The following is a 16,849-nucleotide window of genomic DNA, read 5'->3' as shown; positions in this document are numbered from 1 at the left end:
TTAAGCCATTAAGATTTGGGTTTTTTTAAACTCCTGTGGCATCACCTTACCCTCCTGACTGATAAAGTTGTTTTTCACATTTTATGAACACCTGCCATGTGTCAGGCACTGTGGAACATGTTTCTGCATGCATTATACACACCCTTCTCACAAGAGCCCTGTGATGGGAGATCCTGTTGCTGCAGTCTACGGATGAGGTTACCAAGACTCAGAGAGACAAGTAACTTGCCTCACCTGAGTTACTGGGCGCTGAGACCACACTCAGCCTACACCTGGCATCCAGAAGCTCAATGAGCATTGCGAAGCTACAGCTCCACATTGCCCCAGTCATCAGTCCTCTTTCCCATCTCCTGCTGCTTTCCCTGGTCCCAGTTTTCTGGGTGAAGTTAATCTAACTGGTTTAGGCCTCTTCAAATGGATGCCTCTCCCAGCTGCTGGCTGTGGGGCACTCTCCCTCTTCAGCCCTCCCTTGGGCTCCTCTTCTCTTCCCCCAGCTCTGAAGAACGGAAAACGACACCACCTTCGCTCTCCCAAAACATAAATATTTCATGGGATGGCACCCGGCCGCCTCTGCTATCAGTGTCCCCAGCTCCATGACCCCGACAGGATCTGACTCAGATAGCCTGGTGACCCCTCCCCATCCCAGGACCTCCCAGCACTACCTGTTCAGCAAGTGGCCCCTGTTGCAGGAGGCTGGGGGAGGGGGAAGGGAGCAAATGAGAGGGATGGTTTTGTTTCCAGCATCCCACAGCTCTGATACGGAGGACCAGCTGTCAACCATGCCAGGACACATTCTACTCCTCTTTGTCACAAAACTGCTGAATATTCATTTCCCATTATTTCTCCCCACTGCCCACAAGACTTGACCCACCCCTGCCCCAGCCTCTCCCTCAACACACAGAGACTACAGAGGAGAGAGAGATGGCGGAGGGGGACAGAGGGTGGGGGAATTAGGGAGGCAGCTCTGGAGTCAGGTGAATAGCCTGAGTACAAGATCTGGAATCAATAGTTTCCTCCATTACTTACTGTGCTAAAAGACAAGTGACTTACTCAGAGCCTTATGTATAAAATGGGAGGAATACCTACCTCACTGAATCATGATGAGGCTCCTCAAGACGATGTATGTGAAAGCACTTTGCAAATCATCTTATTTATGTAAATGTGTGGCTCAATACAAATGTCTTTAGAATACATCTAATTTCTTGGAAGTCACTGCCTTAATTCTAGCCTTAGTCACCAGCTCATCTATAGTCTTGGCCAACTCTTATCCTCTCTCTCAGCGTGAGATTCCTCATCTACTGTTATGGAGCGGGGGATTATGGGTCTCTGGAGTCCCCTCCAATTCTGACAGTCTTAAGTCTATGTGTTTGGATTCAATAAACATTACTACCATATTAAATCATTTTCAAGGTTTTCCCACATTTTAATATTCTTGAACTAAGACATCTTACTTAATTGCTGTTGTCCGGATGGCTGTAACTGCCATGGCCTGTACATGTGTAAACATGTAACTCAGGCATCAAAACTAGTGAAATGGTTGTTAATGACTTGGAGAAAAATTCCAGAAACTATTGTAAGAGCACTTTTAATCATTAGGAACCACATAGGTAGAGGAAGAGAGTATGAGGGTGGGGAGGTGACAAGTCAGGCATGTTTGATAACTTCCTGAAGTAAGCTGGGTCTTCATAATTGCAGAACTGGCCAAGAGGTCCAGCACCAATGGCTTTTAGTTCTTAAAAGATTACCTCACCATCTGTCTTGGTGGTATAGAGGACAACACAGGAAATGAACACTCAGACATTGACATCAATGCTTTAGAGTAAAAAAGTGATTTAGTACATGGGCATTCCTCAGCTCATTTATTTTGCATATATACACACCCAAGAACAACAGATGGTAAAAATTGGTACACTTAGGTCTGAAAAGGCCCTCTCAATAAGAATAGATAAGCATTCTAAGTGATAAGAAAGCTTGTGCCATAATTTCATTGGTAGTGGCTTTTCTTTTGTAATGATATACAAACTACAGTTTTAACTTACAGTTGATGGTGTCTTAGAATCAATAAAATGTGGAATTACTGTGGTGAGGATTTTTATTGAGTACCTGACAAATGTGGTAGTTTAGTAAAATGAACTCTAGGTGGTCTAACTCCTGTAATTCTGATTCCTGTTCATTCCTCTGTTAAAGATAATACTGTTCCTCATTCTAACCAATGATGTCAAAATAGTTTTCACTCTAGTCTACAGTCCCCAGCACTGCTTCTGACCATCTCCTTAGTATGGACAGCCTGTGTGTGGTCCTTGGGGTGTGAAGGAACCAAGGGCTGCAGGACAAGTTCTTAGACCATCTCTTCCTAGGCTGTAGAGGAGAAAGGACCAGCTGGCCCACAGATCCAGAGGCCTGCCTGGGCCAGAAGCTGGAAGAAGGGGCAGGGAAAGCCTTACTTCTGGGCACAGGGTGCCACCAACCCCACAGAGTTTTAAAAGACCCTAGCCATTACCACAAAAGATCACTCCCATTTGCTGCCTCAAGATGGAATCCTGTAGTTAGGGAACAGAGACTTCACTGAACCACAAAAGAAGGGACTTAAATACAAGATTCTGTGGGAGAGGTAACACTCAACCTAACACTCCAAATCAATGACTGACCTTAGAATCTCTGTGAGAGCAGTTTTTGGTGGGAGGGAAGGAGTGAGGACAGGGATCCGGGGATCCTTAAAGGGGATAAACAAATGCCTAGACGTTGAGAGATGGCGACATCTAGAATGTGCTTGACTGGCAACACTATTTTGCCCCAGGGTTGGGTCTTACTCTCACATGTTCAACAATGGAAGTTTCCTTCTTTCTCCCTCTCCTGAACAGCCCCTCTGGTGTGGGGCCCTTGGAGTCAGGACAACTGATTTCTTCTGTGAACTAGCTGTGTGCTCCTGGGCCAGGCACTTCCCTCTCTGGACCTCAGTTCCTCATCTGCCAGAAGAGGGAATTGGACAATTTGATCCTTACGGTCCTTTAGGTCTCAGCCATTCTAAGGTTCTCTACTTCTCAGAAGCTTCTACAGAACATTGAGTAGAGCTGGGCTAAAGGAAGTCAGCTGAGTAGGAGGAGGAGATCCAGAGCCTCCACAGAGAGAGGGATGGTGCAGTCGCCCCTGTGGCCTGGGGTGGGCCCCTGCCTGCCCTCCCATTATCCCTGCTCACCAGCAGCCAGCTGCATCCATGCACAGATCTTGTAGACCGTGGCTGTGTTGCAGACAAAGAACAGGCTGAAGCAGATGATGGAGCCAATGATGAGGAACATGGCCAAGGCCACAAAGAACATGGCAGTCTTGAAAGCTCTAGAGGGGATGGAGGAGAAGTCCAGTGGGCCACCCTTGCAGATGAGCTCAGAGGACAGCACGTTGCCCACACAGTAGGAGAAAAGGCCGAAGTAGCCTGCCTGTGGTGTGTTGACACTATCACCGATCCAGTAGGGCTGGATGAAGAGGGCCATGACCAGCACAGAGAAGCAGATGGTGAGTGTGCCCCACATCACACCCACGGCCCTCGCGTTCCGCACATAGTTGGTATGGTAGATCCTGGCTGCTTCCTGGGCAGGCAGCAGCTTTACCATGGTGAGGGCGCCGGTCCCTGGGCTGGGGCCTGTGGGCTGGAAGTCGGCGGCTTTGCAGATAGAGGCCCAGAAGGTCACTACTCAGTCTTATTTGGGGAGGCTGAGGTCAGGGCACGAGGTGAGGGCCCCGCCATGGTGCAGGAAAGAGGATGGGACAAGGAGGATGACCTTGGCTTCTTCGGGGGAAAGCGTAGCCCGGGGCCCGTGTCCGCGGTGGCCTTCTGCCCGAGTCCTGCCTCCTCTCAGGCTCGTCAGGGTCTTGGGCCCGCTGGCGCCGCCCTGGCCGTCCGCCCCCTCCAGCTCCGAGCTCGAGCCCCGCCTCCTGTCTCCTCGGAGAGCGCGGCTTCAGCACCGCGGCCAGCGCCTCGCGGCCGCGGTCCAAAGGCTGAGAGCTGCTCACCGGAGCGGGCACCCAGCTCACGCCCCCACCCGCCCCACATCCTCGCCCTCCACAGCGTCGTCAACAAGAACTGGGAGGGTGGGGCTGCGGCTGTCACATTCCTCCCGCTCAGAGCCTGCCGCACAACTAAACCCGCCTCCGGAGCACAGTCCCCACCCCTTCCGAGCTCCCTGGCCGCCCTTCCAGGACTTCCATCCCCCAGAGGCCAGCAAAGCCTTTTCTGGTTGTCTTCTCTTCACTGGTTTCTCTATCATTCAATCAGCAATTACTGAGAGCCTATATGTGCTAAACCCTATGTTGAGGATATCTTCTCTAAGCAAGAACTACAGAAATAAAAAGGACAGGGTCCCTGCCCTGGAAGACAGTGAGATATTTAGAAATATGTTTATGTGTATGTACCTTTGTAATGCAGATAACAGAAGCGACTACAAAGGGCAGCAAAGAACGTTCCTATGAGCCTTCTCAGACCTTAACATGTTTTTTGTTCAATACAGTGTCTTTCTCCTCTGCTGATATGTTTTTCATATTTCTCTTACCCCTCTTTTTCCAAATACATGTTTCTTCTTTTATAGCAGATACATGTTTAATGTAGAAAAATAGTAAAAGTTACATAAAAAAACAAAAATCACTCCTAAACCCAACATTGGGAGCTAAGGAGAGACAAGATCATTTTAAAAACATGGACTTTGGCTTTAGAAAGATCTGGATTTGAGTCATTTATTTAGCTCAGTGACCATCTATGGACTTACATTCCTGAGCCTTAGTTATAAAAAATGGAGATGATAACAGTATCACATAAGGGTTAAGTAAAATAACATATGCAAAATATTTAGCATAGGCCTCACATTTAAATGTACTCAAAGTTTATTCTTATAATTACTATCATTACCTCTGTTAATATTTTGGTGCATTTCCCTCCTGCACATACTGCTTTACAGTTGGATAATAATGTGTCCACAATTTAGTACCCAATTTTTTTTGACTTAGAATTATACCATTAATATTTTCTTATATCACCATTATGCAAAAGCATGCTTTTAATGCTTGTATAATAATGCAAAGCATGTACATCCCATAATTGTTTAATCATTTCAACTGGGGAATGGATAAACGCTAAATGGCATTCCGTGCACACAGTGGACTACTACTACTCAGCAATACAGAGTAACAAACTACTGAAACCTGCGACAGTGGGCATGAACCTCAAAGGCTTTATGGTAAGTAAAAGAAGCCAGACCAAAAAAGTAAAAAACAGCATACTGGGTGATTTCATTATGGAAAAGACAAAACTATAGGGAAATACAAATCTGTGGTTGCCAGTATCTGGAGGTGGGTTGATTATAAAGGGGCAGTATGAGGGACACTTTTTTAGGGTGTCAGAGGGGTTCTAGATCTCGGTTGTTGTGAGGTTACATGATGGATGCATTTGTCAAACTCATAGAACTGTACACTGCAAAAGGTAATTTTACTGTGTCAATTATACTTTTATTTTGTACAAGAGAGATTACTAATGTTGACAGGGTGCCAAATCCTGACTATCCAGGAGACAGAGGGTGCGGATACACAAGGGAGCAGGAGCATGTGCAGGACTCAGGAAATGCCTGGCATTTCTGACCTAATCCTGGTCAGGAAAATGGGCTGCTGAGAAGAACCCTGAAGGCTGAGTATTGAAGAAACTGGCAACCTGAAAATCACTATAGGTCTCACATCCTCCCCTCACCTAAACACAAAAGAGTCTGGATAGTCAGAGAAAAAAGTTACAATTACAGCAAACCCCAATTACAATGTGAGCCTACTTCTTGGGGAAGAAAGGTTATCTGTGGGCTAGGCAGCCATGAGTTGAATGGAGGTATCTATTCATGCTTGCCCAGAATCCTTACACTTTCTTTGGTAACAAAAACTCTCTCTACTTGAAGAACTGCCCTACACTGCTCCATGTGGCCCAGGTTGGGCTGTCCACCTTGGGGCTCTGCCCAGCGCAGATCATGGGGAGGGTGTCGGAGGATAGAGCTAAGTCTATCTGAGTGTCTCGGATGGGGAGTTGGAATCTTGAATGGATTCCTGTCTGCTCTCTGCTTTGACTCCAGGGTTGTCAATTTGAGGTTTGTGGCTTAGGCAATGGAGATGTGTTACAGGAATACAGGGAATTTCAGGGCCCACAGAGGCAGGAATGCAGCCAGCATTGGAAGCCAGCATGGGAAGAGTGTGTGTATGTGTGAGACCAGGACCTGGAAATCCATCAGGGAAGGAGGGTCTGGCTGCCACTGCGTCTTCCTAAATGGTGGAGCCATTATTCCTCCTTCTGCAAGCCAGCTTTCTCCATTTCTTGATCAGCACATCAGAAAACTGTCTTCCTGGACTTTCCTAGTTTCATGTATTAGATCAGTTTCAAGGTGAGCTGTTGGGCACAAGCCTACATACCAGAAGAGGGACTTGGGTCAGGGGTCCATCCCTTGTCCAGTCCAATGAGGTGGGGAGCAAAGATGGGCTCATTTACTAGCATGGCTGCCCAGGGCCCACCCTTGTGTTGGGGGGTAAATCTTGGAGAATGTGGATTGGGAGACACTCAAGAAGAGTGTGCCACATTTCTGGGTCTACACTACTGTACTCCAACCCCACTCACCAGGAGGCCTGACACCATCCCAGTCCCTACCAGCCAAATGGTAGGACTTGACCAGGAAGAATTTGGCCTTTTTATTAAATTGAGATAGAGTATATACATTACATACAGTGAAATCCTCAAATCATAAGTGCAGTGCTAGGTGGATTTTTATATGTATGTGTTGCCAACATCCTAGAACAAGATTTGGAACAATTCCAACACTCCAGAAGGCTCCCTCCTGCCCCCTCCCGGTCAATAGGTTTCCCTTTTATCACCCAGGTTAGTTTTGTCTCTTGAACTTCACGTGAATGGAATCCTACAGCCTGTGCTCTGTCTGTGGCTGTTCTTACTCCACATTACGCCTGTGAGATTAATCCATGTGACTGCCTGTGAGAACCAGAATTCAGTTCTTTTTGAGGGGAAAAACCCAAAGCAAAACACTCTTCAGACTGGGGAAAGGATGGTTGAACCTCATGAGGTTTTGGTACAAAAAGTACATAATTAATTCTTGCTTACATTTGGAAGCCAAAATATTGTCAAACTTCTCTTTGCTGCACTCTTTATTTGTACGGAAAAACGCCATTCTCCTCTGGGACGATGGCTGTGAGCAGCTGGAGACAGGACTGATGCATTTTTTCACAGCTCCATTAACAGATAGAAATAGCTCCTCGGGTTTCTGGCTTCTTCCCCAGCCTCCGGGTCTTGATTTGGGGGAAGGGACCTGGAATTACCCTCCCTGTGGCTCAGCTCGCGGGAGGACCGCAGCAGGGGAGGGGGCGTGTGGAAGGGAGGGGCCAGAATGAGCACAGGGGGAAAAGTGGATTTAAATGCCAAGTTCCACAGAAATAAGAGAAGCTAGTATTCTTTTAATCAGTGGTATTTCTGTGTCTGGAATTGAGTGGGTTTCTCTCCTTTTAAGGGTCTCCTCCCTGGTTCCGCCAGCTGCTCCCTGTATTCCACCGTCCAGCGGCAGAGGGAGAAGGGAAGGGGTTGGTATTAAACAGGATGAGCACCCACTACACGCCCCGCAGTTCCGTATACATTGTCTTACTCAATACTGACTTTATGAAGGAGCCATAATCCTCATTGAGCAGATGAGGTAAAAGAGGCTCAGGGATCTGACAAATTCAAATTACTTGTCCAGGGTCATGTAGCTGATTAGTGCTGAGTTTAGAAGCCAAGCCTGCCTGGATCAAAACTACACTTGAGGCAACCCACCACCCTGAGGTCTCCACAGGAGAGCCATCTTCCACCTCCTGCTTGGGTAGCTCCTGGCCGCTGGCTGCAGTGTCCAGTCCTACAGAGAAAGCTGCCTTGGTCCCACACCTGAGCACACTCAGACAGCTGCGTCCTTCCCAGCCTCCAGCCCCTGGGCCCTCTGGGGCTCATGAGACCTCCCCGTTCTCTGCCAGGACTATTGACGGCACACACTCACAGGGCCTTGGGTTGGGGACAGCCGTTAACTGAAGAGGTGGGCCTTTCATGCTGGAACTGCAGATACTGAGCGAAGCAGAAGGGGAACGGGAGAAGGACCTCTGGAGGGGCCCCGAGATCACTCCTGGAGACAGCCCTGGGTGTGTGGGGGGGGAGGGGGTACACCCAGAGCGAGACACACATCCACTGGCCAGGGGTCACAGAGCTGCTCTGCCCCAGAGACCCCGGCCAGATACCTGGACTGGGGATGGGGCTGAAAGCAGGGCCCAGACTGCAGTGAGGCAAGAGAGGTGCCCATCAAAATCTAAGGAGGGGCTCACACCCTAGACCCCTCTCTTGCCTCCCCCGAGTCCCCGCCCCGCCGACACTGCAGAGGCAGTAGAGGGGGACACAGCAAGAGCAATGGCAGCTGTAACCCTTACTGCTCATGTGCCGAGCCCTGTGCTAAGCGCACACGCTCTCTCTCTCGCTCTCTCTCTCTCTCTCTCTCTCTCTCTCTCTCTCTCTCTCTCTATATATATATATATATATATATATATATATATATTTACTTAACCCTCACAACTCTTGAAGTTATCTTCAGTTAACAAATAAGGAGACTGAGACTCAGAACAGATAATTTGCCCGACTACTAACTCATACAGGTAAGTGTCCTGGAGGCCACACTCTTAACCGTGACACCATGTCACCACCACCATCCCCCCAGCACAGAAAAGGTACCAGGTGCCGAGGTGCCACACACTTTATCAGAACACACGCCTCCCCAGCAGATTGGCCACAGCTGGGCCTCTGCTCGTGGCAGGCCCTTCGGGATCAGGACGTGGGTCACATGTGGCCAAGAACCCTTTTATAGCCCCACCAGCCCTGCTGGCCCTGCCGTTTGCCACCTGACCTGCTGGCTGCTGCCCACCAGCTGTGCCCATTCATCATGGAGAAGGTCCTCATCCTTCTGCTTGTTGCCCTCACAGTGGCCTATGCAGTTCCCGACCCCCGGGGACTCATTATCCTGCTGGTAAGAGGGTCTTCAGGGGAGGAGTCATCTGAACCCCACGGTGGGGATTTTTTAAGCTTGGATTTAAACCTCTGATGTCCCTGCCCAGGGCTGCCTGGGGGCTGGGAGGTGAGGCATCTCTCTCCTTATTGGCTTGCAGTCCTGCGCCTCTTCCCCAGGGTCCCGGGAAAGGGCTGATGAGCCCGTGGTTTAACCTGGTTTGGGGAGCTTTCTGAACATCACAGCCCTAAGCTCCCACCCTGGAAACCGCAGCTCAAGTCCAGTCATTTAAAAAGCTCCCCAGTTGTTCTGCCTGTGACCTAGAATGGCACGTGGGCTGGAGTTCCAAATGCCTCAGGAATAGTTGCTCATTTAGTCCTCACAAACCACACGAGATAGGTACAGTTACAACTCACCCCATTTTCAGACAAGAGTGCAGAGAAAGCAACCTGCCTAATGTCACACAACTGGTGAGTGCAGAGTGGGGATCAGAGGCCAGGCCAGCAGCTCCAGAGCCAGGCTTTACCCCTGGCCCACACTTCCTCTCCAGCGAGGGCACCGGAACGCCCTCTGTGGCCACCCACCCAGTCCAAAGGTTCCTCACTCAGGACCTCTCGGGGGTGGAGGGGCCAAGATTCACTTAAGATTATATATAAAAGTCAGTTGAGGGAGATGGTCCTCAACATTCCCAGGCTCCTCAAGGGAGTGGGACCCAGGACAATTTGGAGACCCTGTTTGGGGGCCACATGTGCAAATTCCGTGGGAACACTGAGGCATAGGGTGGGGCAGCGATTTGCCCAGAGCCACCCAGGGAGTTGGCAATGCAGCTGGTACTAGAGCCCAGGCATCCTGCCCCCCAGCCCAGGGCTGCTTCTCTGGCACCAGGGGCCCGCTTCTCACGTGTGTGGGGGCTGGGGCAGGCGCTGGGCAGGCAGGCGGCCAGACCCAGGGGTCGCTTTCTTTAACACACACCCCCACCAGGGGGTCCCTGTCAGCGGTAGGGGGGTGGGGGGCTGGGTGGAGAGAGGGCCGAGGGGAAGGGGCTGCGGGCTGACTGGCTACCCGGCAGGATGAGGGCGAGCTCTGCCTGAACAGCGTCCAGTGCAAGAGCAGGTGCTGCCACCGAGAAAGCGGGCTGAGCCTGGCCCGCTGCGCGCCCGAGGCCAGCGAGAACAGCGAGTGCTCCGCCAAGGTGCGTGCGGAGGGGCTGGGCAGGGAGGGTGGATGGAGGGGGACGGGCAGCTCAGAGGAGGAGGGCCCTCGAGGTTTGGGGAGGGATCAGGGAGGAGGGTCACCCTGGACATCAAATGTTGAGGGGATGAAGAGAGCGAGGGCCGCAGGCTTCAAAGCACTTCCCCATCCCAGCCTCTCTCTCGGCCCTCACAACTGATCGGACTGGTGAGATGCATGGAGGCAGGTATGTGTTTTCCCCATTTCATGGCTGTGTGAATAGAGGATCCCAGAGAGATCTAGTTTGTAAGAGCAGATGAGCCAGAGTGGGAACCAGAACCCGGGTCCTCCGGGTCCTCCAGGCCACAGTGCTCCCGGGAAGGCAGTCAGGCGAAGCAGCGTCTGAAAGGATTGGCCTGCTGGTTGTTGGGTTGGGCAGGCACAACGTAGCCATCCACAGCCCGTGACGTCACTGGCTCTGTGTCTCCGCAGACGCTCTATGGGGTTTACTACAAGTGTCCGTGTGAGCGGGGCTTGACCTGCGAGGTGGACAAGACCATCGTGGGCTCCATTACCAACACCAACTTTGGCATCTGCCTTGATGCTGGACGTTCCTTGACTGAAACCTCCCACTAGCCCCACCCCAGCCGCGGCAAGACAAGAATGCTCCTCTCCACCCTCTTCCCCTCACTGGCCACCCCTTGACCAGCACCTCCATTTTCTGATGGGGTTCTTGGCAATTAAAACCCTTCCTGCAAACCTCTTCCAGGTTCCTGGATGTTCTTGCTGAGCCAGTGTTTTCCTTGATGTTACATCAAGCCTTTGCCCCAACAGTGCAGATGTTAAACAGGTCAGAGGAAGGAGGTATGGGTCTGGAGCCAGGCAGGACAGGGCTGGACACACTGGAGGCAAGGTTGTGGAGCCAGGCTGGAACCTCTCCATTTCTGGGAAGCAGTCACACCTCCCTGGGCCTTCCCTGCCCCTTGAGTTCTCAGGCATGCACACACACACCCAGATCCAGTGGGGAATTATAATGGCCCATATTCTTTGCCCTGAATCAAAACTTCCAGTCCTGGGCTTACTACAAAAATGTTTTATGTCCTGGAGCCATCAAACCTGGGTTGTCTTAGACAGTACGAGGTCTCTCACTGAGATGTGAAGTGAAGGTTCACTGACCCCTCAGTGGATGCAGGAGATGGATTCATGCTAAGAATGGGCAGCGTGAACTAAATGAAATTGAGATGCTCTCCTAGTCCCAGGATTCCATAGTTCCATGAACAATGAATCCTTAGAGAAACCATTAGATTTATGAGTTAGGACTGGATTTAGCTGTAAGTAAAAAGAACTTAAGTAATTGTGACTTAAACAAATTAGGGACATAAGTTTCTCATTAATCAAGAAGTCTAGGGAAAGGAAGTTTTTTGTGGGAATGGCAGCATCTGCAGTTTTGATCTTCCCCTCTTGGTTGGCAGATGCCTTTACTACTACGGATGCACTACTAAAGAGTAGAAGGTAGGTGAGGTAGGGGGTGGGGGCCGATTGTTGCTCATAGCATACTTTCTTATCTTGCCCTAAAGCCTCCAGGCTGACTTTCCCATATCTCAATGTCTACAGCTGGGTCTCCTGAACACCTCTAGCTGCAAAGAAGGCTGGGAAAGCAAGTACTGGACAAAGGGAATGGGATTGCCATTACTGGCTTGGACCAATTATCTCTCTCCTGGGGCTGGCACATTATTGCCCAATCAATATTGGGGTTCAGTTAGCAAGGAAGAGGGACAATTGCTGTTGGGGAACCAGGTGACACACCTGAGTTTACTGTTCAGAGGGGCTTTTAATACCCTAACTCACTTGGGGTCTCAGGCCCTGAGGCAGGGGTGTTTCAGATTTAGCCCCAGAGTGGGGAGGCATCTGCAGTCACTCACTTCTTCACATATCTGCTGAATGACCACTGAGTTACAGACTTGGAGGGTAGGGGAGATATGAGGAAAATGTCCCTGAATTCCAAGAGTGAGTAGGAAATTGGACTCTGCAGAAGCAAGTGACGAGAACCCCACCCTCTGTTCCCCCATATTAAATCCCTTCCACTTGAAATGCCTGGAGCAGTTCTTGATTTTCCACACTGAACCGAATACAACACTGCTTAGAAGGGGAGCATTTTGTTTTTGTTTCTATTGTACAAAAGCACCTTCCTCCACCAAGCCTTGAGCCAAGAAGAGTCACCATTTTCTAATTTACATAAAGATGTCCTATAGGTTGTACCTTGCCATTGACACTTAACACTTTAATATCCCAATCTCAGAGTTCCCCACCTTGCAGTAACTTATTTTCTATATCTGCTAGATATTCAGGTACAGAAGGTGGGATGTGGGAAGTCTTAAGACCATAAAAACTTCCTGATGCTGGACCCAGTAGACCTATGCTGTCTAATATGGTACCTATTAGACAGCCACATGCTGAGCACTTGGACATGTGGCTCATCTGAACTGAGATAAGTGTGAAGTACAAATTGGATTTTGAAGACCTACTACAAAAAAAAAAGTAAAATATCTAAAAAAATTTTTAACATGTTGAAATAACATATTTGAATGGACTATAGATAAAATATATTATCAAAATTGGTTCCACTTTTATGGAACCACAAAAGACCCCGAATACCCAAAGCAATCCTGAGAAGGAAGAATAAAGCAGGGGGAATCTCACTCCCCAACTTCAAGCTCTACTACAAAGCCACAGTAATCAAGACAATTTGGTACTGGCACAAGAACAGAGCCACAGACCAGTGGAACAGAATAGAGAGTCCAGATATTAATCCAAACATATATGGTCAATTAATATATGATAAAGGAGCCATGGATATACAATGGGGAAATGACAGCCTCTTCAACAGCTGGTGTTGGCAAAACTGGACAGCTACATGTGAGAGAATGAAACTGGATCATTGTCTAATACCATATGCAAAAGTAAATTCAAAATGGATCAAAGACCTGAATGTAAGTCATGAAACCATAAAACTCCTAGAAAAAAACATAGGCAAAAATCTCTTGGACGTAAACATGAGCGACTTCTTCATGAACATATTTCCCCAGGCAAGGGAAACAAAAGCAAAAATGAACAAGTGGGACTACATCAAACTAAAAAGCTCTGTATAGCAAAGGACACCACCAATAGAACAAAAAGGCATACTACAGTATGGAAGAATATATTCATAAATGACAGATCCGATAAAGGGTTGACCTCCAAAATATATAAAGAGCTCACGCACCTCAACAAACAAAAAGCAAATAATCCAATCAAAAAATGGTCACAGGAGAGAAATCAGGAATACAAATCTATTCACAATTGCATCAAAAAGAATAAAATACCTAGGAATAAACCTAACCAAGGAAGTGAAAGACCTATACCCTGAAAACTATAAGACACTCTTAAGAGAAATTAAAGAGGACACTAGCAAATGGGAACTCATCCCATGCTCTTGGCTAGGAAGGATTAATATCGTCAAAATGGCCATTCTGCTCAAAGCAATATACAGATTTGATGCAATCCCTATCAAATTACCAGTAACATTCTTCAATGAACTGTAACAAATAGTTCAAAAATTCATATGGAAACACCAAAGACCCCAAATAGCCAAAGGAATCCTGAGAAGGAAGAATAAAATGGCCGGGATCTCACTCCCGGACTTCAAGATCTACTACAAAGCCACAGTAATCAAGACAATTTGGTACTGACACAAGAACAGAGCCACAGACCAGTGGAACAGAATAGAGACTTCAGATATTAACCCAAACATATATGGTCCATTAATATATGACAAAGGAGCCATGGACATACAATGGGGAAATGACAGTCTCTTCAACAGATGGTGCTGGCAAAACTGCACAGCTGCATGTAAGAGAATGAAACTGTATCAGTGTCTAACCCCATACACAAAAGTAAATTTGAAATGGATCAAAGACCTGAATGTAAGTCATGAAACCATAAAACTCCTAGAAAAAAATATAGGCAAAAATCTCTTGGACATAAACATGAGCGACTTCTTCATGAACCTATCTCCCCAGGCAAGGGAAACAAAAGCAAAAATGAACAAGTGGGACTATATCAAGCTGAAAAGCTTCTGTGCAGCAAAGGACACCATCAATAGAACAAAAAGGTACCCTACAGTATCGGAGAATATATTCATAAATGACAGATCCAATAAAGGGTTGACATTCAAAATATATAAAGAGCTCACACACCTCAACAAACAAAAAGCAAATAATCCAATTAAAAAATGGGCAGAGGTCCTCTTACAGCACTAAACTATATTTTCTACCTTTATCTTGCATCTACCTACCACTTCAGCATTTTATTAAAAATAAAAATAATAATAATAATAGAGGGAGAAATGTGGGATCAACATATAAATCAAGTACAAAAATCAACTGAATATTCATATTTGACCTGATTGTTTATGGGTCATAATGCGTGATCAAAACCGAAAGTTTCTGTGATGCCCTTGTACTGTTCACCATGTAAGAATTTATTCACTATGTAAGAATTCATTCACCATGTAAGAACTTGTTCGTTATGCTTCAGATGATTGGAGACTGACAAGAATTAGGCTTGAGATGGATTAATGATTGTACATTGAGCATTGACCCCCTATATGTTGTTAACAACCATTTGATCAATAAATATGAGAGATGCCCTCTCAAAAAAAAAAAATGGGCAGAGGAGCTGAACTGACACTTCTCTAAAGAAGAAATTCAGATGGCCAACGGTCACATGAAAAGATGTTCCACATCGCTAGTCATCAGAGAAATGCGAATTAAAACCACAATGAGATATCACCTCACACCAGTAAGGATCACCAACATCAAAAAGACAAACAACAACACATGTTGGTGAGGTTGTGGAGAAAGGGGAACCCTCCTACACTGCTGGTGGAAATGTAAATTAGTTCAACCATTGTGGAAAGCAGTATGGAGGTTCCTCAAAAAGCTCAAAATAGAAATACCATTTGACTCAGAAATTCCACTTCTAGGAATTTACCCTAAGAATACAGCATCCAGTTTGAAAAAGACAGATGCACCCCTATGTTTATCGCAGCACTATTTCAATAGCCAAGAAATGGAAGCAACCTAAAGGTCCATCAGTAGATGAATGGATAAAGAAGATGTGGTACGTATACACAATGGAATATTATTCAGCCATAAGAAGAAAACAAATCCTACCATTTGCAACAACATGGATGGAGCTAGAGGGTATTATGCTCAGTGAAATAAGCCAGGCAGAGAAAGACAAGTATCAAATGATTTCACTCATATGTGGAGTATAAGAATAAAGAAAAACTGAAGGAACAAAACAGCAGCAGAATCACAGAACCCAAGAAGGGACTAACAGTTACCAAAGGGAAAGGGACTAGGGAGGATGGCTGGAAAGGGAGGAATAAGGGCCAGGAAAAAGAAAGGGGGTGTTACGATTAGCATGTGTAATTAGCATTTAGTGGGGGGACATGGGGAAGGATGTGCAACACAGTGAAGACAAGTAGTGATTCTACAGCATCTTACTAAGCTGATAGACAGTGACTGTAATGGGGTCTGTGGGGCGGGACTTGGTGAAGGAGGCAGCCTTGTAAACATAATGTTCTTCATGTAATTGTATACTAATGATAATGAAAGGGGAAAAAAAAGGTCAGAGGAACTGAACAGACAGTTCTCCAAAGAAGAAATTCAGATGGCCAACAGACACATGAAAAGATGTTTCACATCACTTGTCATCGGAGAAATGGAAATTAAAACCACAATGAGATATCACCTCACACCAGTAAGGATCACCACCATCCAAAAGACAAACAAAAACAAATGTTGGTGAGGTTGTGGAGAAAGAGGAACCCTCCTACACTGCTGGTGGGAATGTAAATTAGTTCAACCATTGTGGAAAGCAGTATGGAGGTTCCTCAAAAAGCTCAAAATAAAAATACCATTTGACCCAGGAATTCTACTTCTAGGAATTTACCCTAAGAATGCAGCAGCCCAGTTTGAAAAAGATAGATGCACCCCTATGTTTATCACAGCACTATTTACAATAGCCAAGAAATGGAAGCAACCTAAGTGTCCATCAGTAGATGAATGGATAAAGAAGATGTGGTACATATACACAATGGGATGTTATTCAGCCATAAGAAGAAAACAAATCCTACCATTTGCAACAACATGGATGGAGCTAGACAGTATTGTGCTCAGTGAAATAAGCCAGGCAGAGAAAGAAAATACCAAATGATTTCACTCATACGTGGAGTATAAGAACAAAGAAAAAACTGAAGGAGCAAAACAGCAGCAGAATCACAGAACCCAAGAAGGGACTAACAGTTACCAAAGGGAAGGGGACTGGGGAGGAGGGGGTAGGAAGGGAGGGATAAGGGGGTGAAAAATGAAAGCGGACATTATGCTTAGCATGTATGATGTAGGGGAGGGCACGGGGGGGCTGTACAACACAAAGAAGACAAGCAGTGATTCTACAACATCTTACTACACTGATGGGCAGTGACTGTAATGGGGCATGTGGGCGGGGGGGACTTGGTGAAGGGGGGAGTCTAGTAAATATAACGTTCCTCATGTAATTGTAGATTAATGATACCAAAAAAATTGGCTCCACTTCTCTTT

General features: G+C 47.1%; 2 protein-coding genes across 4 annotated transcripts in view; one reads left to right on the top strand and one right to left on the bottom strand.

The window, feature by feature from the left end:
* LOC108387192 (LHFPL tetraspan subfamily member 5) overlaps window positions 1-4,753 on the bottom strand; it is a 145,200-nt gene extending 140,447 nt beyond the window's left edge. For all 3 annotated transcript variants that reach the window (XM_036998414.2, XM_073224924.1, XM_036998413.2), the window contains exon 1: window positions 3,197-4,753. In XM_036998414.2, coding sequence (XP_036854309.1) covers window positions 3,197-3,608 — 412 coding nt within the window. In that variant the 5' untranslated portion in view covers window positions 3,609-4,753. The remainder of the gene's footprint in view (window positions 1-3,196) is intronic.
* A 3,908-nt stretch (window positions 4,754-8,661) lies between these two features.
* LOC140846806 (colipase) lies at window positions 8,662-10,952 on the top strand. The gene is made up of 3 exons (XM_073224588.1): window positions 8,662-9,056; window positions 10,105-10,227; window positions 10,698-10,952. The coding sequence occupies exons 1-3, from the start codon at window positions 8,973-8,975 to the stop codon at window positions 10,839-10,841; spliced, it is 351 nt and encodes a 116-aa protein (XP_073080689.1). The 5' UTR covers window positions 8,662-8,972; the 3' UTR covers window positions 10,842-10,952.
* The last annotated feature ends 5,897 nt before the right edge of the window (window positions 10,953-16,849 follow it).

The sequence above is a fragment of the Manis javanica genome, chromosome 16, assembly GCF_040802235.1.
Source record: "Manis javanica isolate MJ-LG chromosome 16, MJ_LKY, whole genome shotgun sequence".
Lineage (NCBI taxonomy): Eukaryota > Metazoa > Chordata > Mammalia > Pholidota > Manidae > Manis > Manis javanica.
Note: the sequence above shows the minus strand (reverse complement) of the source record. Positions and strands in the feature narration are given on the sequence as shown.